Source organism: Onychostoma macrolepis, chromosome 08, assembly GCF_012432095.1.
Source record: "Onychostoma macrolepis isolate SWU-2019 chromosome 08, ASM1243209v1, whole genome shotgun sequence".
In the NCBI taxonomy this organism is placed as follows: domain Eukaryota; kingdom Metazoa; phylum Chordata; class Actinopteri; order Cypriniformes; family Cyprinidae; genus Onychostoma; species Onychostoma macrolepis.
In genome coordinates this window covers 15,502,656-15,524,278 of record NC_081162.1, presented here as the reverse complement: position 1 = coordinate 15,524,278, position 21,623 = coordinate 15,502,656, and the positions used below count along the sequence as shown (strand labels likewise).

At 37.5% G+C, this 21,623-nt stretch overlaps 3 protein-coding genes and 1 long non-coding RNA gene across 8 annotated transcripts in view; 3 read left to right on the top strand and 1 right to left on the bottom strand.

Moving 5' to 3' along the window:
- The window catches only part of gnai3 (guanine nucleotide binding protein (G protein), alpha inhibiting activity polypeptide 3), a 44,043-nt gene extending 41,186 nt beyond the window's left edge, over window positions 1-2,857 (top strand). For both annotated transcript variants that reach the window (XM_058784308.1, XM_058784307.1), the window contains exon 9: window positions 71-2,857. The gene's annotated coding sequence lies outside the window, so the exon portion shown is untranslated. The remainder of the gene's footprint in view (window positions 1-70) is intronic.
- Window positions 2,502-11,047, bottom strand: gnat2 (guanine nucleotide binding protein (G protein), alpha transducing activity polypeptide 2). 2 transcript variants are annotated; one of them, XM_058784310.1, is made up of 12 exons: window positions 10,816-11,047; window positions 9,562-9,686; window positions 8,594-8,770; window positions 8,307-8,488; window positions 6,395-6,437; window positions 5,900-6,041; window positions 5,191-5,348; window positions 4,754-4,882; window positions 4,401-4,530; window positions 3,842-3,995; window positions 2,877-3,088; window positions 2,502-2,636 (listed from the first exon to the last, which is right to left on the bottom strand). In XM_058784310.1, the coding sequence occupies exons 4-11, from the start codon at window positions 8,422-8,424 to the stop codon at window positions 2,898-2,900; spliced, it is 1,065 nt and encodes a 354-aa protein (XP_058640293.1). In that variant the 5' UTR covers window positions 8,425-8,488; window positions 8,594-8,770; window positions 9,562-9,686; window positions 10,816-11,047; the 3' UTR covers window positions 2,502-2,636; window positions 2,877-2,897. The 2 variants fall into 2 exon arrangements, with proteins under 2 accessions (XP_058640293.1, XP_058640292.1); XM_058784309.1 differs by lacking the exons at window positions 2,502-2,636; window positions 9,562-9,686 and having other exon boundaries at window positions 2,898-3,088.
- Window positions 5,265-7,282, top strand: LOC131545472 (uncharacterized). Its single transcript, XR_009272437.1, has 3 exons — window positions 5,265-5,390; window positions 5,887-6,083; window positions 6,426-7,282. It is a non-coding gene; the product is annotated as an uncharacterized LOC131545472 (long non-coding RNA).
- Window positions 11,048-13,553: 2,506 nt separating the features above from the next.
- Window positions 13,554-21,623, top strand: part of ampd2b (adenosine monophosphate deaminase 2b) — a 42,403-nt gene continuing 34,333 nt past the window's right edge. For 2 of the 3 annotated variants that reach the window (XM_058784294.1, XM_058784292.1), the window contains exons 1-3: window positions 13,554-13,703; window positions 17,693-17,808; window positions 17,917-18,016. The gene's annotated coding sequence lies outside the window, so the exon portion shown is untranslated. Of the gene's footprint in view, window positions 13,704-16,229; window positions 16,333-17,692; window positions 17,809-17,916; window positions 18,017-21,623 lie in introns of those variants that run through there. The other variant, XM_058784293.1, reaches the window with a different exon arrangement.

The window sequence follows — 21,623 nt, the reverse complement described above, 5'->3', positions numbered from 1 at the left end:
TGTTCATTTGAAATGTGTTTCATATATATTATTATTATTATTATTATTAAGACATGTTTTTTATTTACAGTTATTTATGGAAGATTTCCGAGGTTCACTGACTGGTTATTCCTGGTTTTGTCTGTTTCCTCTGTTGGCGAATAAGTGAGAGAAACTTCCTCCCCGCTGCATGCTCTCTTCACACTAAATGCAGTACCTATGCCCATGGACATTTTTTCCCATATCCTTCTTAACGACAATCTGTTATGGACATGATTTCTTTTTCATTATTTTATTGCCAATTCAGCTTCATTCTGTTCATTTTCTGTTTCCTCTGTAGGTATTACATGACACCACTATGCATAGATCATAATCCACAATAGACAGTAATAACTAACCTCAGTTGCATCAGATATCTTTGTTTTTGTTTTTTTAACACAGCAAACAGCAAAATTTCGATCTGAGTGCTTTTAATAACAATGTATCAGGTCTTATGGGAAAGTTACTATTTTGCCATGTTTCTCATAGCAATTACTTGGCTAATTTATTCATTTTTAGGCCCGTCTTTAAAGTTTGCATATATTTGCATACTTCTCAGAATTAAGCCGCTAGTGGTAGAACTATTGTTGTATATTGTGTTATATTATTGTCATACCTTTAGTAATTCACAGCCCAATCACACAGCAGCAGTACACTGTTTATTTTTTCACTAATTAGACATAGATCACTTTATGTAACACTTTATATAACCCACTATTTTTGTATCTCTTGAAGACCAGTAAAGGTGTGAACAAATGTTTTTCTCACAGATACATTTCTGAATGGTTCAGAAATAATGACCCTCTGTTGGGTCAAGAACACGTGGGAACAAATGCCATGAAAACAGAACATGATGGCCAGATTTGCATTCTTGATGGAGTACAGATTTTACAAGACTTGTTTGATGTGCTTTTGTTTAATCCTGTGGATTTCAGTATTTTTAAACAAATTGACACAATGTGATCTGGTTTTTAATACCTGTATTTAATATGAAAAGTGTTGACATCAAGTCAGATGTTGCTTCCAGAACATGCCAAACAGCCAGTTACCTGCATGTGCAAGACAGATTTTATCCATATATTATGTAAAAAGTATGGTATTCCAATTCTGGTACATTCATGTACTCGGTCTGGATTCATGCAACAATCTGTGATTTCTTTTCTATATCACTGTGCATTATTTTGTTTAACTATTTCAGCTATTTGAAACATGAAAGTGCAAATTAACAACTAACATTAATGATCACTAATATGCTAATAACCTGGTTTGTTTAGTTTTTCGAAAACCCTTTTATAAACATATAGTATATACATAATCATGGTCAGAAATTATCACACTCGAGTTGAAAATAATATTTTAATTTTAAGGCAAATTTTTTCTAAGAATCATACCTAAACTTATTTTATTTGTCATTTTTTAATGAGATTGTGTATCTGATCTAATACTTCAAATGTGCAATTGGCATTTTTGGATCTTTTATTTCCTGTTCCAGTTTCTCTGATGGTGCCTGTGGCTCTAAATATGTATATATGTGTAGTCTCACGATTGTTAGATATCTTTACTACTCATTTTTGCTGTCATGAAGACACCTCTTTTTGATTATATAATACTCTTAGCAAAAAGAGTGTTTTGTACTGTGGTTCATTTAAAATTAGCTCTGACACAAAGGGTCGGTGTTTGAAAATCCCAATTAAAACAATGTAAGGTCAGTGTTTTGTAAAAGTGCACAATTACAGTAGCGCTAATGGCCAGCCATTTGCAGCACATAATAGTAATTCAACACCAGCAACCAGTGAAATTGATGCAAGTCTTTATTTCATGTGCCTACATTTACATTCCAGAACATCTCCACAAATTCAGACCTCAGGTTTTAAACAAAGCAACAGGCCATTCTAGAATTTTCACTTGTTACTGTAATACTGTATCATAAATATATAGATTTATGTCTCCGTATATATTTTATATAGAATCTTTTTTGAAACAGATTTTTTTCCTACTCTTATTTACAAAACATGCTGCCCTACTGTATTTGGGGCTGAAAAAGAAATGTCTTTCATATATTGTGTGAGCTGGCTGAATTCAAACAATCATGTCTTGCTGATGTGCAAGTTTTAACTCTCTCAAAGGAAACCAGATGCTGTACATATAAGAATGTTTCTAATTGCTACCATGGGATCTGATGGGATCCCACTTCAATTTCTTTAATACAGCAACATTTAATTGCATTAAATTTACTTTTCTTTTTCTGGAAATGAATGGAAAAACATCTAACAGTCAAACCTCTATAGGTTTAATATTAAACACATTGAGAGGAAGCTTCTCTACAAGCATCAAAAGTCCCCTTTCTTTGGTAATCCTTCTCTCGTTCTCTGTACTAGTGGTTTGACAGGAAATGTTTTAGAGTCCCTTGGCAGGGCAGAGGCCATTAGTCTAATCTGGATCTAGTCTCTGAGGTTTGGTTAAGTTGTTGAGGTTGTTCTTTGGCCGGGGATCCGCTGACCACACTTGACTGCTTGCTGTAGAGTTCACCTTTATGCCACCCGTGGATGTTCTTTTGTTACTGTGGCAACTTCACCAGAGTAAATCCAATCATGCTGGTGGGGGTGGGGCAATAAGATCTGAAAAAAAATAAATAAAAAAAATCAGATTTTTTAAAGCCAATTATGAAAAAACTTTCTGAAATCCATCTACACTGGAAGCGTGGAAGCATGTTTACTACCACGGACCATGCTGATGTTAGAAGTATAGAAATGGAGCATTCATCAACTGAAGGCGATGGAACTTATTTACTTATATAACGTTCCGTTCGCGTCCAGTGTTGACAGAGTAAATCTGCTTTGTTTTTTTAGGGAACATACCTTTGAAAAAGTAGATGGTATTTAGAACAGACCGCAGTCCTTAAGGTTTTCTTTGATGATAATGTCTGTCACTGCGTTAAACACGATCTCGACGTTCTTTGTGTCTGTGGCACAGGTCAAGTGTCCGTAGATCTCCTTCACTCCCTTCTTCATGTTCAGATCTTGAAATTGAGTTTTGATGTAGTTGCTGGCATCTTCATATGTGTTTGGACCTGCAAAATCAGGATATTCAACATCATACATCATATTTGGTGGGCATATTCAATAAAGGTTGTTAAGACTGTTGTGCATTTGTATTTACAGTTCCAGTACCACCAAGTGTTTGCTATGAGCTATGACGCTCATGCATACTGTTGAAGATGAAAATTCATTTAATTCATTTACTCACTTTCATGCTGATCTAACCTGTTTGACCTTCTATCTTCTGTTGAGATGAATTTTTGAAGAATATTCTGATGACTATTTCAATATAATGATGTGAATGACTGTGAAGTTACAAACACAATAAAAGATCCAAACCAGCCATAAGAAGCTATATCAGAAACGGACTGAATTTAAGTCATTATTCACTTCCTCGCTTCCAGTGAGCTGTTAACCATTCGAAGAGAGTCAAAGAGTTCAATTAGTTCATTTAAAAGATCGGGCTCAAAAGGAGGATTCATTTGTGAATTAGACATTGTCTCTCATGAACGTGCCAAGGAGAGCTACAGCTAGGGCAAATCAAGATTACTAACTTAAATTTAAATCTGTACCAAACGAAAAGCTATCATATGGTTTCAAAAGAGTGACAAGTCATATGGACCTCTTTTATGATACTTTTGTGGTTCTTTGCTGTCATTCTGTAGCTTCATAACCCCAGTCCTCATTTGCCTTCTGTATATTTAAAAGAATGCCCAGGATGCTTTCTTTGAAAAATTTTAGAAGTTTACATGTGGTGTGTTTATTTTTATAGAGACCTCACTCACCATCATAATCAGGAAAACAGATATTCAGGTGGACTTTCTTGATCTTCTCCTCGAAAAGATCTTTCTTGTTGAGGAAAAGCACAATGGAAGTTGTGGCGAAGAACCTGTGGTTGCAGATACTGTTGAAGAGATGGAGACTCTCGTGCATGCGGTTCTGGGGGAAACGTGGGAAATAAGACGTTGAGATGCACTGGTATAGCTTAAAACATCACTATCAAATCCATTGTTTGGTGTCTGTGATATTTGTAATGTGAATGATCTTGTGTTCTTTGCTGATTAAAAGATGCGTAAGGACTGTTCTTTGCTCTTTGAAATAAAGGTTCCAAAAAGTGGTTTGCTCTGCGATGCCATAGAAGAACCATTTTTGGTACCACAAAGAACATTTCAGTGAACAATTTTTAAAATAACCATTTTTTCTTAGTGTGAAGAACATGTTCCCGTAGAAACGTATTCCACTATAAAGAATCTTCTGTTCAATCGAAAGACTCCATAGATGGAACCATAGACGGCAATAAAGAACCTTTATTTTAAAGAGAGTTGACTAAAGATGAGCACTTACCACTTCATCGTCTTCTACCAACACCATGTCGTAAGCACTCAGGGCTCCACAGAAGATGATGCAAGTCACACCTTCGAAACAATGAATCCACTTCTTTCTCTCTGACCTCTGGCCACCCACATCAAACATCCTGCAGCCCAGTGAAAAATCATGAAATGGTTTCATTCAAAATGCTGGTTCTTTTTGATCTAGTTACACAAGATCTGCTGAAATGTACCTAACATGGTCCTCTCACATGGGCAGTCACACATTTTAGGTCTTGGGTTTCTTTACAGTAGCAATTTTTGTGGCTCTCAGTTTTAACAAAGTATGCACGACAGTTGATTCAATCACATTAGCCAGGTAAGACACACCTGAAGTGGAGCTCTTTGCAGGAAAACTGTTCCTCAATGATACCAGTAGTCTTGACTCGAGATCTCAGCACATCCTGCTCAGTGGGGAGGTAGTCAGGTTTGCAGATTCTGTCCATTTCGCTCAAGTAGCTGTTGGAGAGAAGCCATAAATTAGCCTTAAATTACACACCTGAATTGTCCATCTGCTAAAATCCTGAAAATCTCCAAAGCATGAGAACGGTGTACTATAGGGGTGTCAAACTCAGTTCCTGGAGGGCCACAGCCCTACAGAGTTAGGCTTCAACCTTGATTATACATACCTGACCCAGATAATCAAGCCCTTCAGGATTATTTGAAAACTAAGGGAATTACAAAGGGAATTATGGACAATGTAACCACATCCTCAGGGGCCAATGAACTCTATAGGTATTGCTGTCCCTGTTGAGTGTTGTACTCACTATCCAGCGGAGTCGTTTAGCTGGTACTCAGCAGCTCTCTCAAACGAGGCCTGCACACCCGAATCCTTCCATAGCCTCTTGATGACATCTGCGAGCTCTGGAGGCATGCTGCCCTCCTCAATGGAGTCAGACAGGTTCTGGAGCTTCTGACCATCCTCCTGCATGAGACAAAGAAAAGGGGCACTGTTAGCCATCATGCAGTGAGTTATGACTTCTTCCTATTGTTTAATAAGTCACGATAAAACAGGAAGTAGCAACAAATCTTTTCTTCCTAATTGTGACATAAATCCAAGTGTAACGGATTATCAAAAAAAAAAAAAAAAACTTAGAACCAAAGACCTGGTTCTATGCATCAGCTGTTGATTTGATTTTAAGATGTAGAGTTTGCAGGGGCAGGGTTTGAGCAATCTAAATGTTTGGAGAAGTCCGGTATCAGCAGGGAAAAGTCGATTTCAGTTAGCCAGTAACATGCACCCTTTGAAGGTAAAAAGGGTGAAAACTTTTGTACCTTTTTTCTAAAGAGTGTAGATCATGAACAGTTCATCCATGCATAATGTTTCATTTTTAAAAATGTTGAAATTAAAACAGAATTTTCATTTCATGCCAAAATTGTGTATGTTGTTGTGTTTCAACATGTGCATTTTGTTGGCATGTGAATGTCTACACACTTATCATTGGTCTTTTTGTGATTTGGAGCTGTTTTGCAGACCTGTGCTGCTGGTGACCCAAAGTTGATGTCCAGCATCTCCATGCCCCTGATGATGGCCAGAGCAGATTGCAGGATGTTGCCAAAAATAATAGATCGAAACTCCATTTGTTCTTCTTTTGTATAACCACCTTGATGGAGAATTCTTGGGGGGAGCAACAGAGTGGTTTTGATTAATGTTTTGAAGGTGAGTACTGTACACACAGTACATACAGGGCAGGCTTTTTTACAGTCTATGGGCAGGCTTCACATTCACTACCATCTGCTGGTCACACATTAGCATTACAAGGGGTAGAACAGTGTATGTAAGCACTGACATTTACAAATGCACACCAATTATTAAAGAAAAATTCAACTAGAATGCATGGATGAGATTTTAATTTCACTTCAGGCTTGATAAAGTATATATATCCTGAATTCTGTGCTTCCACAGCCTGTAACGATACAAACAGACAATTCTAAGCATATATTTTGGATGTTGCAAGTGTTTAAACTTACTTCATCTGTTTTACAATGGTGCTCTTCCCAGATTCACCAGCACCTACAAGACGGAAAGAAAAACACGATGCAGAACAATGTATGAGCAACAAAAGAACAAACGAGGAGCCCTCAAATGGTCTTAAACTGAACTTCAGACAATCTTCCAGCTACATTATATGTCCCTCTATGACTTAAATGTGAAGTTTTGAAATAGTATTTTCCTGTAAAACATACTCCAGCGATCTTTTGAATAATTTTTACAGTGTATATGATGGTTACTGTAGGCCTTACGCATTCCATAGTGCCTGAATTTAGTTATTTGAATTGTTTATTTTCTGCTCTGTGGATTTGGATTTTTAATAATGAGGTCAATGTTAAGTGGTAGATGATCTGTTAAGAATAAACTTATGGATTGTCATTGATGGCCAGGTCAGAGGAAGGCTCTTTAACCTGCTTATAAAGTGACCCAATTGGATTTGTGTTAGGGAAAGCCTCTCAGAAGATCACCGACACTTTGATTCGTCTTGGAGCTTCAGTCAGTCCAGGGCAAGGGGGTGGGGCTTAACCGTCTCCCGTGGCAACTGTCACTCTTACCTTCCCTTTACTTCCGAAGTTAACTGTAGCCGTGAAGAGAACTTGCGTCATCCCTGTTGGTCCATTTGAATGCTTAGTTCAGCAACTAGATTAAATGATGCTGTCTACTTCTTAATTCTCAGGTGTGAACGCATATCAGTACCATTATTACCACACCCTTTGGCTTTTATTGTGCAAAAAAAGTCTAAAGTGATTTGCTAATTTACTGAGAAAACTCATTTCGATAATTTACTAAACAGAGATGGAAGAGTATGTATCTATAATAAGTTTAACTTCTTCCAATTTAATATTTTAATGTTGTTATTATTATCTGAGAACAGCAGGTTATGAACTTCCTGTTCAGACAGGAAGTGACTTATCAAGCTGCAAGAAATCAGGTTGGTACTTAATCAATGCATCTGTCTCACAGTGATTTGCTGAAATGGCTCACTGATGTAAGGTGTCTTGATGTAATAAACTGTTAGGAGCACTCAAACTGGCCTCCTTTGATTTCCGTTCCCATTGGAAGATAAACTGAACCTGAGCTTAAGAGGATCGGGGCTTAAATCATCACAGTAATCGGATTCTGGTCTTATTGTCGATATGCCACAATTCACAGTGTTCCTCAGGTTGTGATCTTTTAAGGCGACTTCATTTTCAGTGAAAATGTGGATGTGTTGCTGAAGACAAGCTGGAACTGAACATTTTAAAAGCTCATTTAAAATAAACATTTAATTAGACAAAGATCATTCATGTTAAAAATGGTGAACAGAAAAAGAGCTTATGTGCATCACCTAATTCACATGCAAAATCATTACTAGTGTTGTAAATGCCATCAAATAGTGGTGCAAAATGGCATAATTATTAGTAAAAAAACCCCCCAAAAAACGGTATTTATTCTCTCTTGTTGTATTTGAATTCTACCGCATTATGAAGTCAAACATGACAACTGATTACAATTGTGTCATTTATAATATAATTACAAAACCCCTTGTAGTCTCAAATCCTTTGTAAATCAGATTTGCCTTAACGCTCTGCCTCAGTGCATCTATAACTCTTAATCCCTGAAAAAAATCAAGATAAACAAACTTTCTCATTGTGTTGACTATTCTGAAGTCACTTTATTCTGTTCGATACTAGTTAATGTCAATCATCAAGGATGCATATATCTTATGTTCAGAAACAACTGAAGTTCTTCTAAGATGCTAAGATCTGCAGCAACTTCTTCCAGCTTACTAGTAGTGACCACCAGTTGCAGACACAAATGTACATAAAGCATCTGAAGCTCATTCTGGATGCAGAATCTCTTAACTCAGCACCAGTGGACTGAGGAATCAAACGAACACCAATTTCTTACCCAGCAGCAGAAGTTTGACAGTTTTTGCTTCTTTATCAGCATCTTCCTGGAGCTGTTTTTCCAGCTCTTTGGATTTCTTGGCCATTTCCTTATCCTCTGCGCTCGCTCCGCTACCCATCTCGTCGTCTGACGCTTCCCTGTCAAGTTCCTCAAGGAAAGAAATTTTGCCGGCTTCCCCTGTGCTTTGTGGAGAGAGAAATGGATACAGGTAGCCCTGTACTTTGGATCACGTGGCAGGAGGAGGGTCGCAGAAGTGTTGATTCCTCTTCTAGATGTGACTGACCTACCTCGGGATGGACGAGTGGATAGAGACAGGCACAGAGACTGAAGCGGAATGCCCTGCTTCCTCCTTTGGTCGCTCTATCCCCTCTAATTCCTCCTTGTCCACCTCAAAAGTCTTAGCTTAGGATTGGGGAGGGCTTTGCTGATCTTCCTGTGTGAACCAGCCAATCCTATTAGCTCGGCTAACAAGGACAGAAATGAAGGTTGTAAAAATTAGGACCAATGCTTCAAGTGAACTATAGCTTTTGACAATGATCAGATGATAATGTGTGATCAGTTGGGGCTTGTTTGGATTTGTGGCTGATATGATTAAGCTTTCGTTTAGAACTGCTTCACGATATTTGAAGAAAAATGAGGTTGAGCTTTTACAGTAATATGCATGTAGAACATCTGCTTCTTCTTCAGAATTTTTAGTGCATTGGCATCACAAAATCAACAATTTTCTATAACAATATCGTCTTTTAAACTGATGTTTATTTAGTTCTTAGAGGTCAGAAGAAGCTCTTGTTCTTGGCGGACTCTTTTTTCTGAGGGGTTGACACATGTATAGCATTCTCCATTTGACACATACACGTTTGTTTTTGTGAAAAGTGGGGACATCCCATAGGCGTAATGGTTTTTATACTATACAAACTGTATGTGCTATTGCCCTACACCAACCCTACACCTAACCCTACCCCTTACAGGAAACTTTGTGCTATTTCAGATTTTCAATACACTCCATTCTGTGTGATTTATAAGCGTTTTGAAAAGTGGGGACATGGGGTAATGTCCTGAAAAGTCACCTTCTCCTTGTAATACCTATGTCATACCCTTGTCATTATACAAAGTGATGTCCTCATTTGTCACAAAAACGTGCACGCGTGCACACACACACACACACACACATACACACACACACACACACACAACCAGTTTCATGTGTTATGTAACCCCGAGCTTGGGGGACTAGAGGTAAAGGAGGAGAGCTTACAGGTCAGTGTGTCTTGTTTCCGGGAGATGGGGGAGTGGTAAAGTGGTAAGTTGCCATCCGATCACCGTTCTCTTCTCTAACATCATCTTTAACACCATTGAACTGATCTTTATCTCCACCACCCACTGCGCTTAAGAGAATGAATCTGTATTAACTGTCCACTATAACTCATCAATATGATTTATTCACATTGGGCTGTGAAAACTGATTTATTTTTATCCTGACTTAAAGCTTGTATTAAATGATTCAACCTACCTGATTCAACTTTTCACATCCATCCAATATTAGGCAGTTGTTTCTGTGTGTATGTCTTTGATGTCAAATAAACCAATTTCATTTAGTGGTTTTGTTTGTCAATTTTGAATAGCGACATAAAATATAGGCCTACTCTTAATGGAATGTCCCAAGGATTAATAAGTACAAATTTGCTCTTGCAAACGTGTGTTCATTAAAGGAAATCTCTAAAGAGAAAAAAACAAGTAGGGTATAATTGGGGAAGATGCCACGCTTATGAACAGTGTGTATTTATTTATTTAAAAAAAAAAAAAAAAATAGTGTATGCATTGTTTAGATTTAAGTTTAGCATGTGCAGGATGATGATGCATTAGCCAATGCATTATTAACCCACTTGTGCCCATCTTTTTCTGAATTGTCCATGTTCTGCATTTATTTTCCCCAGGTTTTTTTTTTTTCTTCTTCTTAAAAATCGTATTTCAATGTGCAGCAACCGGTGGGCAAATATGTTGTATGCCTTCAATGTCAAATTTGAATAGGAGGAGAACATTTGGCATCTATTTCAAGATAAATGCTTTCAAAAGATCAATCTTTATTCATAAACAAATTTATTATGTATAAAAGAACATTTGATGCGGACCCAAAAAGCATCTAGCTTATAATCTCTTGAATATGAAAACACAACCAACAACAAATCCATTTGTCTTAAAGCGGTCATATAATGCCCATTTTCCACAAGTTGATATTATTCTTTAGGATCTAAATGAAAACTCTGTAACATAGTTTGGTTAAAATTTCTCATTGGTAGTGTAAAAAACACCTTTTTCACCCTTGTCAGAGCAAGCGGTATTGTGTAATTCTCCTTTAAATGTTAATGAGCTCTGCTGACTCCGCCCCTCTCTTCCAAGCCGCTCTCTGAGGGACTGTTTACTTTAGCCGCATTAATCGTGAAACTTGCTAATTAGCAAATTATTAGGAAAGGCCATTTGCAAAGATTCATTTAAAAAACCTTGTACTCACTTTTTCTGGAGGTGAAGCTGGATCACGAATGATTCGCGCGAACATAGACGCATTTAGGTAGATCGAGGGCGCTTTCCCTTCAGAATCAAACCTAATCCTCTTCAGCCGTTCAGATGACGGGAGTAAATGACTACTGCTATGTTCATTATTACATCCAACAACAAAACACCTCAATCGCTTAGGAGTCATCCTTGTCTACATCTGCTCCGGCGGTGAAACAACTGATGACAGCTCACTCAGGGCGGGTCTAAGGTAAGACACCAGTGCAGTCTGTGCTGAAATGCTGCTGTCAATCAAACTATCGTGGGAGGGGCCTCCGATCTTGTGACGTCACAAGACGAACAGCTCGATTTGAGGCAGGGGAAAACATATTAGGAGATTTAAAAAAAAACACTGGATGGATTTTTATCATTATAGGATGGTTGTGTACAGGCACTGCCAACATACATTTCAGTTCAAACAACTTGTAAAAGTGCTTGTAGCATTATATGACCCCTTTAAAGTGGTGGAACAGTGCAGAACAAAGTGCAGGCATTAAGTTGCCCCAACAGGGCATTGTGTATCAAAAAGTTAAATGAAAATAATAAATAAAAATAAGTAGAATGAAGAAAAAATTACACCTATATGACAAAAAAGGTATACCTGAAAGAAAATTAAAATTTTTTAGGCCCATAGTATTCAATGGCTGACTGTAGTAGGTGATTTCGTATAATTATGTAAATGTAAACTCATTACTTGCCTGAATTTCAACATTATAATGGAATCATAAGCTATTAGTCATAAAAAGAATTAAGGTCCTTGACCGATTAGAATGAAACGCATCCAAACCAGATGAAGGGGCCTTACAAGACATAATATCATAAAAGGGAGAAAAAGATCATCTACAGCAATTAATCTCATGCTTTAACTCTTTATGTTTCCATTCTTCCTTTTGTGTGACTGACTGAAGTTTGTAAACTGCTACTGTCACTTAAAAACTGGAAATTCTCACCCCCCATGGCAAAAGCAGACACAGGTGGGGCAGTAGAGCTGTGGAAAGATTGCTCTCTCATCTCCTCCTTTTAACAGATTTATTCCCTATCAAATTAAGGTCTACTGTACAGTAGAGATGTCAGTTAAAGGGTTAAGTTATGTTTTAGGTGGGATATTATGAAAGCAAAAAGCACTAAACAAGACCAATAACCTTGATTTATTAACCTATCAACACAGTATATCCCATTTCCCCATAATATGTACTTACAAGTAATTTGCCCACCGGCAACTATAGTTTTATATATATATATATATATATATATATATATATATGTCAACAAAAAATACTCTTTGGGAGGGTTTTCCTGCTTCCTGGAAATAGGGGTAGGAAGTTGACAGCCTCATGTGACAGGAAGGAAGTGAATACCTTTTTTTGTCTTGAAATCCTTTATTTGGTTCTTTGCTTGCATGTCATTGAGACATAAAACAATACTCACAAAAGTATGACAAAAAACTGCGGCAACTATATTTGCCGGTGGGCTTAAGGGAAATATATAGAAAAATAATTTAGTTGTCATGCACAAAATGTACAAATATATATATATATATATATGAAAAAATACTTTTCATATCATTACATTACAAATCATTTACATTTTAGGAATGTAAAAAACTAACTTAACTACTTTAAAGTGTGTTTTGACAATTTTATCACTTAAATCCTAGTAAAAGAGATTTATCTAAAAGTTAGGCTACATCTATTTTATGGCTTGTGAAGGAATATGAATACATAGGCTATTTAATTGCTCATATTTTAATTGAAGATGTACGGTGGCCGAGAGCTGCATATGCACTTCAGAAAACACATGCAAATAGAAAAAGCACCAGCAAATCAAGAAAACATCTTCATCAGTTTAACAGCAGGTGCTGCAAATGCTCATAATGCAAATAAATAAAGAAACGCGCTGCAAATGCTCACAACACAACCAAATAAAGAATTTTATTTGCAGTGCATTTCTTTGTTTGGTTGTGCTGTGAGTATTAGCAGTGCGTTTCTTTATTTGGTTGTGTTGTGAGCATTTGCAGTGCATGTGTTGTCATATTGATGAAGTTGTTTTCTTAATTTGCAGGTGCTTTTTCTATTTGCAGGGCATTGAGCTCTCTCGGCAAGTAATGATGTCTTATTAGACACGCATTCAAATTGATTGATTTTGCTTAGGTTTATATAATCTGTACATATAACTTATTATATGTGTTAAGATTTTGTTAGATATGGAAACATCAAATATTTTAAAAGACAGCTAACTTGACAAGGAAAAGCGGAGCAGCAATCAAAAATGTCCGTCTCGCGCATGTGTACGTAGAACACAACGATTAAAAGCAACGGAACGTTCTGACCGTCTCAACCAGTGCCAAATCTCTACAAAATGAATTGGCCTAGGCTTCATGTTAACCAGAAGTCAACAATCGCTCATCAGCTAATCACTAACTCTGCTTTCAGTTGATTTGAAACAAATACATTGCACTAATCTAAAACCAGTGATGGAGGTAACGAATTACAACTACTCACGTTACTGTAATTAAGTAGTTTTTTAGGGTAGCCTACTTGTACTTTTTTGAGTATATTTTTAAAGCTGTACTTTTACTTGTACTTAAATGCAAATTAAGCAAAATAATCTACTTCGTTACATTTAAATCATAGTTTGTTACTCAGTACGCCCAATTTGAATTGATATTCAAACCTTTGACGGCATTTCAGTAGCCAATAAAGATATCCGATCAAAACGGACCAATAAAAGCCCTGATATCTGAACCGCGGGAAAATCCGCCGCTGCAGCAGCAGGGTTGAAGAGTTGATGGACAGTGAGGGAGCTCAGCGTAACTGGAGTCAGAAGTTTGGAGAAACAAACTGCATGGTAGTGTTATCATAAATATCTATATTTTGATACCGATACTGAAATATCTGACACGGTTCCATTACTCATTTCCAACAGTATCTACCGTATATAGCCTGCCCTACACCGATACACGCGGTGTCTGGCTCTCTCCTCTCCGACAGCGAAGTTTGACGCGCATCCGCCTCCTGTCAATTACAGAGTCCGAATCTGAATGTCCGCGCGGGATTGCAGCTATTCCGCATAATTTTAATCATTTCCACGCAAATGTGGCGAGCGCTTTATTGTAACATGAGAACACAGACATGCAATAGCAGAAAACTGGATGCGAGCTCTCAAATAGGCCTAAACTTATACAAATGAACTGCCCGTCCTCTCACCCCGATATTGCTTGTGCGCACTGACTGTGTGCTATCGCGATATCTCCGTGCTTTTATAGTAGAAAGTATGTTTTTGCTCCTAGATTATCATTCAGAATAGATCCACGCCTGACCGATGAAAATGCTACTGGAAATGTTATTGACTGTAAGTGAAATCCACCAGAAAGTCTTTCAATAGGAAAGATGGAACTAGAAATGTTTCGGAATGGGATATTTGTATGATTTGTACATATAAATATCCTAATCTGTCTAACTGCATCACTATTGTACAGATATTACAGGTCAAAGCCATCTGATGTTCCATTTATCTAAATAAATAACATATATGGCTCTTAAATCACTGCTTATAAAAATTCAGTGTTGTCATATTTCGAATACCTCAACTGAATTGAGGTCATTTGTTTTATAATTTTATTACTGACTGTGTACTTGTCTTTTTTTGTAAATTCAGTTCAGTTTGAAATCAAATTTGAAATCAAGCTTCTTTGCTTTAAGCTTTTGCAACAAAGTTACCCTATTTTAAAGACACAAATACACAGAATGAGCAAATGATCAATATTTATATGTTAGGCTATGTAAATAAAAACCTATATTAAAATCTGTTCATCATATAAAGTGACCGTGTCCTTTTAGAAGACTTGGATTAAACCACTCAAAGCTTGAAATAATGCTTGCCTTGAAAAAATGGATGGGTTATAATATTTCAGTATTACATGGCATATCTATGCTTCAAAAGTTTTCATTCACTCTAAAACTGAACCTGCTCAAGTGCAGCAGACAGATTAGGCCTCCATTCAAGAACAAAAGATGATGCACTTACATTATACAGCTTTCTCTTACGTATCTATAGTGTTTATCTCTGTCAGAGCTGCCCACACGGCAGTGTTACCACAAAATAAATATTATTATTAAATTCAGATTGCACATATTGAATTATCTTAGCAGGTGTAATGCTACAACAGCGTGCTCAGTTTGATTCACAAACAAATGACTCATTTGAATGGTTAAGTGAATCGAATCAGAGAGTCACTCGTATGATGTTTATGGCGCCTCCAGCGCAGCTCGACTCCTATGATTCAATAGCAATCACTCGTTGAAAAGACGAATCGAATGAATTCTAGCAAACAAAATAGAATTTAACTCATTAAAACGTAATTACCTTACATTATCGTGCACTGGATACAGCTCATCGGTTTTTCATATTAAAAAATTGCATATTGTTTTCCTAAAGAGACCGCCTGACAGTTAGGCCTAACGTTACTCATCAACACTCAATATATCCAGGACCGAACGGTTTTTCTGACGCTATTATCATCGCAAACCTAACAGAAACCATCTAAAAACTATACTCTTCGTGGCATTTAAATATCAAACAACACTAGATTGATCATTAAATAACTTAACTTACCTTTTGCAGCTGAAGTATTCCTCTTGAGAACTGTGTCCGCTGAAATCTCCTCAGGATTAACCGCCAAATCTCTCTCTCAGCGGCTGATCTTCATTCCAGCAGCGGCCGCCGGAGACAAAACCAGCTCGGGCCAAGGTAGATACACGCAACTACACCGAGTGTGGACCTGCTGCACGTACAACAGCTTTCAGCCGAGATCGCCCAGAGAGAAAAGCCGCCTGTCAGCCAGAAGTGTTTTGTAGAGTCGGCGCGGCTCTGGCCCATTATCTTCTCACCGACGTCGTGACTGAGCCGACAGTGCCGCATTTCAGCCAGAATCGGCCCGAGTGTGCTTGCTATGTGGGGACCGTCTCAACCAGTGCCAAATCTCTACAAAATGAATTGGCCTAGGCTTCATGTTAACCAGAAGTCAACAATCGCTCATCAGCTAATCACTAACTCTGCTTTCAGTTGATTTGAAACAAATACATTGCACTAATCTAAAACCAGTGATGGAGGTAACAATTACAACTACTCACGTTACTGTAATTAAGTAGTTTTTTAGGGTAGCCTACTTGTACTTTTTTGAGTATATTTTTAAAGCTGTACTTTTACTTGTACTTAAATGCAAATTAAGCAAAATAATCTACTTCGTTACATTTAAATCATAGTTTGTTACTCAGTACGCCCAATTTGAATTGATATTCAAACCTTTGACGGCATTTCAGTAGCCAATAAAGATATCCGATCAAAACGGACCAATAAAAGCCCTGATATCTGAACCGCGGAAAATCCGCCGCTGCAGCAGCAGGGTTGAAGAGTTGATGGACAGTGAGGAGCTCAGCGTAACTGGAGTCAGAAGTTTGGAGAAACAAACTGCATGGTAGTGTTATCATAAATATCTATATTTTGATACCGATACTGAAATATCTGACACGGTTCCATTACTCATTTCCAACAGTATCTACCGTATATAGCCTGCCCTACACCGATACACGCGGTGTCTGGCTCTCTCCTCTCCGACAGCGAAGTTTGACGCGCATCCGCCTCCTGTCAATTACAGAGTCCGAATCTGAATGTCCGCGCGGGATTGCAGCTATTCCGCATAATTTTAATCATTTCCACGCAAATGTGGCGAGCGCTTTATTGTAACATGAGAACACAGACATGCAATAGCAGAAAACTGGATGCGAGCTCTCAAATAGGCCTAAACTTATACAAATGAACTGCCCGTCCTCTCACCCCGATATTGCTTGTGCGCACTGACTGTGTGCTATCGCGATATCTCCGTGCTTTATAGTAGAAAGTATGTTTTGCTCCTAGATTATCATTCAGAATAGATCCACGCCTGACCGATGAAAATGCTACTGGAAATGTTATTGACTGTAAGTGAAATCCACCAGAAAGTCTTTCAATAGGAAAGATGGAACTAGAAATGTTTGAATGGGATATTTGTATGATTTGTACATATAAATATCCTAATCTGTCTAACTGCATCACTATTGTACAGATATTACAGGTCAAAGCCATCTGATGTTCCATTTATCTAAATAAATAACATATATGGCTCTTAAATCACTGCTTATAAAAATTCAGTGTTGTCATATTTGAATACCTCAACTGAATTGAGCTCATTTGTTTTATAATTTTATTACTGACTGTGTACTTGTCTTTTTTTGTAAATTCAGTTCAGTTTGAAATCAAATTTGAAATCAAGCTTCTTTGCTTTAAGCTTTTGCAACAAAGTTACCCTATTTTAAAGACACAAATACACAGAATGAGCAAATGATCAATGTTTATATGTTAGGCTATGTAAATAAAAACCTATATTAAAATCTGTTCATCATATAAAGTGACCGTGTCCTTTTTAGAAGACTTGGATTAAACCACTCAAAGCTTGAAATAATGCTTTCCTTGAAAAAATGGATGGGTTATAATATTTCAGTATTACATGGCATCATGGGTGTAGAGCACAGTTTGTTGATTTCTTGGGGCATCTGGCAGAGCGTTAGGATCCAGAAGCGAAGATATTAATTAATATTTTTTGGTAATTCATGAAATATCGCAGATAAAAAGTAACTAGTACTCTGAGTAGTTTTTGAGAAGAGTACTTTGTACTTTTACCTAAGTACCGTTTTGACACCAGTGCTTTTACTTGTAAATGAGTATTATTTCAGCAATGTAACAGTACTTGTACTTGAGTACAAATTTTCAGTACTCTTTCCACCACTGTCTAAAACCAGAAACAGATCCAGACCCTCCCACTCGATAGCGCATGCTCCTTGTCTCCTTCCCCAGATGGATGATGGGAAAAAAAAACTTACCTGTGAAAGCGAGATTTCAACCCACGTCACTTTGGGTAAGCAGATTTTTTCTTACTGCTTGTGGCAGGTTGTGAACACCCAAATCCCTAAATGCGTCCAAGAGGAATATAGCAAGCTAATCATGGTATCCTTCTCTTCATCAGAGCCAATCTCATTAGAGTTTCTGTGGTCCAGGCCTGCCTCTAACACTCACTGCTTCCACGCTGCTGACAAGATTACTAGCCGAGGCCCTCATGGGTCAGGGTGGGTGACAGTGGACTGGGATTGTTTTAGATTGTTATTTCCTGTTATATATATATCCTACTCCATTTTTAAATATATATATATATATATATATATATATATATGTGTGTGTGTGTGTGTATATGTATGTTATACATTATAAAAATAATTCAGTTGAGTTGAAAATTGCATTACATTTTTGACTTTTCCCTGCAGGTTGTATAAATTGCTCAATCCAGTATGCTACTTGTTTTAATCCTGATTATGCATAAACCGTTGTCACCATTTTTCATGCTAATATGCATGCACTTCAATTAATATGTGACAGAGACTGGTGCAGGAGCATCTCGACCCTGCTGTTTCAAACGGAATAGCTAAATGCATGCTTTTGCAGAGACCTGATCTGCATTCAGAGCTGACACAGAATTTAAACAGCATGAGCGGTTTCCCTAGTGGAAGGACTGTTGAATCATTAATGACTCATTCTTGCACTCATATAAAGGTGTAGTGTGTACAGTACGCCTACAGTCCCTTGTGAGATCATGCACTATTGGTCATGGCACAGTGCTTGTAAACATGAGTAATATGCTCTGTCCTAATAGATGGGTGTTTGGTTTAAAATAAATATGCATAAGTTTTGTTGCAAATAATGTTTTTATATGTTGATTTAATATTGATTTTTGGTATTTTGTTATTACTGCTTTCTTTTTGGATTCATTTTTGGCAATGTAGGTTTCTTGTGGCTTTGATGCATTAATATAATAAACAGTTATCCTTGTACAAACATGAATGCATCACTCTCAGTCTCCACAAGAGGGAGGTGTAAACCCATCACTTTAACGCACTCTGACTGATATACATATTAGTTTAGGAGGAAGGAAATCTCAACAACCATGTCTTCAGAATTCTCTGACTTAACATATTGATTTCCTCCAAAGACACTATGTTCTGTAATTTTATGGCATAAAACACCTTTTTTTCCAGGAGTATAATATCGAATACATTTTTCGTCTTTGGTTCTGTATGTAAGCTAATGCTAAAATTTCCAGGGCCCATTGGAGCTGCATTTTTATTGTTGGAGCCATTCACTGAAGTAAAGTTTTACTTGGCCACTGGGTGGCACCTGTGACACAGTATAATTGTAGCACCGGTGTAAGAGTCAGGTGTGTGCGTTGGTAAAGTTGGGAAGCACACAGTTTTTGACCGCACGGCAGAGTAGCGTGCAACATGGACTATGATCGTATGCTGTGTCTTCAAGGTATGGACTTGCATTGCACGTTATTGAACAAGGAACACTCACAGCAAGTTGTTTTGAAACAATCGTTATTGGAGCACAATAACAAAGAAAGACATTTGTTTGCATCTATTTCCACTTGCACAAACTCTGTATGTGTTCTAGAACTTGCTCACTCATTATCAATGGCAGCGGCTTAATGGAAAGTCGTTACATTTACCATGCTGACATGTCCAGTCAGCACAGAGACAAAGATTCTTTTGTTATGTAAAGACCCCTTGCTGTACATTGCTGATGAGGGTAGGTGTATGCTGTCACTAGCATTTCACAGGCATTCTCAGTATAGATATGGAAAAATTAGCAGCTCATGAACTTAAGTTTATGAATTTGAATTGCAGTATATTTCAAGATTCAGAATTGGAAGCAAATTTGAATTTTGGTAGAATTAAATTAAAATGTTGAAATTCGGTTTCTAATTTTTATTACAGTTTCAATATGAATTTCAATGAATACATTATTGCACACACAACATTGGCATATGTTGTCTGTGCAATAATGTATTCATGGAAATTAATATTTTCAATAACATTAGATGACATTAATAATCAATACATAAGTTTGTATGTGTGCATGTATGTACAGGTGCATCTCAATAAATTAGAATGTCGTGGAAAATTCAACTCAAATTGTGAAACTCGTGTACTAAATTCAATGCACACAGACTGAAGTAGTTTAAGTCTTTGGTTCTTTTAATTGTGATGATTTTGGGTCACGTTTAACAAAAACCCACCTATTCACTATCTCAACAAATTAGAATACTTCATAAGACCAATAAAAAAAATAAAAAAATTTTTTAGTGAATTGTTGGCCTTCTGGAAAGTATGTTCATTTACTGTATATGTACTCAATGCTTGGTAGGGGCTCCTTTTGCTTTAATTACTGCCTCAATTCGGCGGGACATGGAGGTGATCAGTTTGTGGCACTGCTGAGGTGGTATGGAAGCCCAGGTTTCTTTGACAGTGGCCTTCAGCTCATCTGCATTTTTTGGTCTTTTGTTTCTCATTTTCCTCTTGACAATACCCCATAGATTCTCTATGCACACCAACACCATGGTCATTTAACCAACTTTTGGTGCTTTTGGCAGTGTGGGCAGGTGCCAAATCCTGCTGGAAAATGAAATCAGCATCTTTAAAAAGCTGGTCAGCAGAAGGAAGCATGAAGTGCTCCAAAATTTCTTGGTAAACGGGTGCAGCGACTTTGGTTTTCAAAAAAACACAATGGACCAACGCCAGCAGATGACATTGCACCCCAAACCATCACAGACTGTGGAAACTTAACGGTGGACTTCAAGCAACTTGGGCTATGAGCTTCTCCACCCTTCCTCCAGACTCTAGGACCGTGGTTTCCAAATGAAATACAAAACTTGCTCTCATCTGAAAAGAGGACTTTGGACCACTGGGCAACAGTCCAGTTCTTCTCCTTAGCCCAGGTAAGACGCCTCTGACGTTGTCTGTGGTTCAGGAGTGGCTTAACAAGAGGAATACGACAACTGTAGCCAAATTCCTTGACACGTCTGTGTGTGGTGGCTCTTGATGCCTTGACCCCAGCCTCAGTCCATTCCTTGTGAAGTTCACCCATATTCTTGAGTCGATTTTAGCGTGTTGTTTGTGCATCTTTTTCTTCCACACTTTTTCCTTCCACTCAACTTTCTGTTAACATGCTTGGATACAGCACTCTGTGAACAGCCAGCTTCTTTGGCAATGAATGTTTGTGGCTTACCCTCTTTGTGAAGGATGTCAGTGATTGTCTTCTGGACAACTGTCAGATCAGTAGTCTTCCCCATGATTGTGTAGCCTAGTGAACCAAACTGAGAGACCATTTTGAAGGCTCAGGAAACCTTTGCAGGTGTTTTGAGTTGATTAGCTGATTGGCATGTCACCATATTTGAATTGGTGGGTTTTTGTTAAATGTGAGCCAAAATCATCACAATTAAAAGAACCAAAGACAACTACTTCAGTCTGTGTGCATTGGATTTATTTAATACACGAGTTTCACAATTTGAGTTGAATTACTGAAATAAATTCTAAAATAACTTTTCCACGACATTCTAATTTATTGAGATGCACCTGTAATAAGTATTGAACTCGTCACCATTTTTCTCAGTGAATATATTTCTAAAGGTGCTGTTGACATGAAATTTTCACCAAATGTCAGTAACAATCCAAGTAATCCGTGCATACAAAGAAAGCAAAACAAATAAGTTCAGAAATGAAGGTCTGTGTAATAAAGTGGAATGACACAGGGAAAAAGTATTGAACACATGAAGAAAGGGAGGTGCAAAAAAGCATGGAAAGCCAAGACACCAGCTGAAATCTATCAGTAATTAGAAAGCAA

Bases quoted from the DNA above. Each gene is read 5' to 3' on its own strand.
- gnat2 (XM_058784310.1), bottom strand. From the start codon at position 8,424: ATGGGTAGCGGAGCGAGCGCAGAGGATAAGGAAATGGCCAAGAAATCC. The intron at 4,883-5,190 runs GTGAGTACAACA...TCTCTCCAACAG, and splicing joins CTAAACGACTCCGCTGGATA to CTACTTGAGCGAAATGGACA. The intron at 3,996-4,400 runs GTAAGTGCTCAT...CGTTTCCCCCAG, and splicing joins TGGTAGAAGACGATGAAGTG to AACCGCATGCACGAGAGTCT.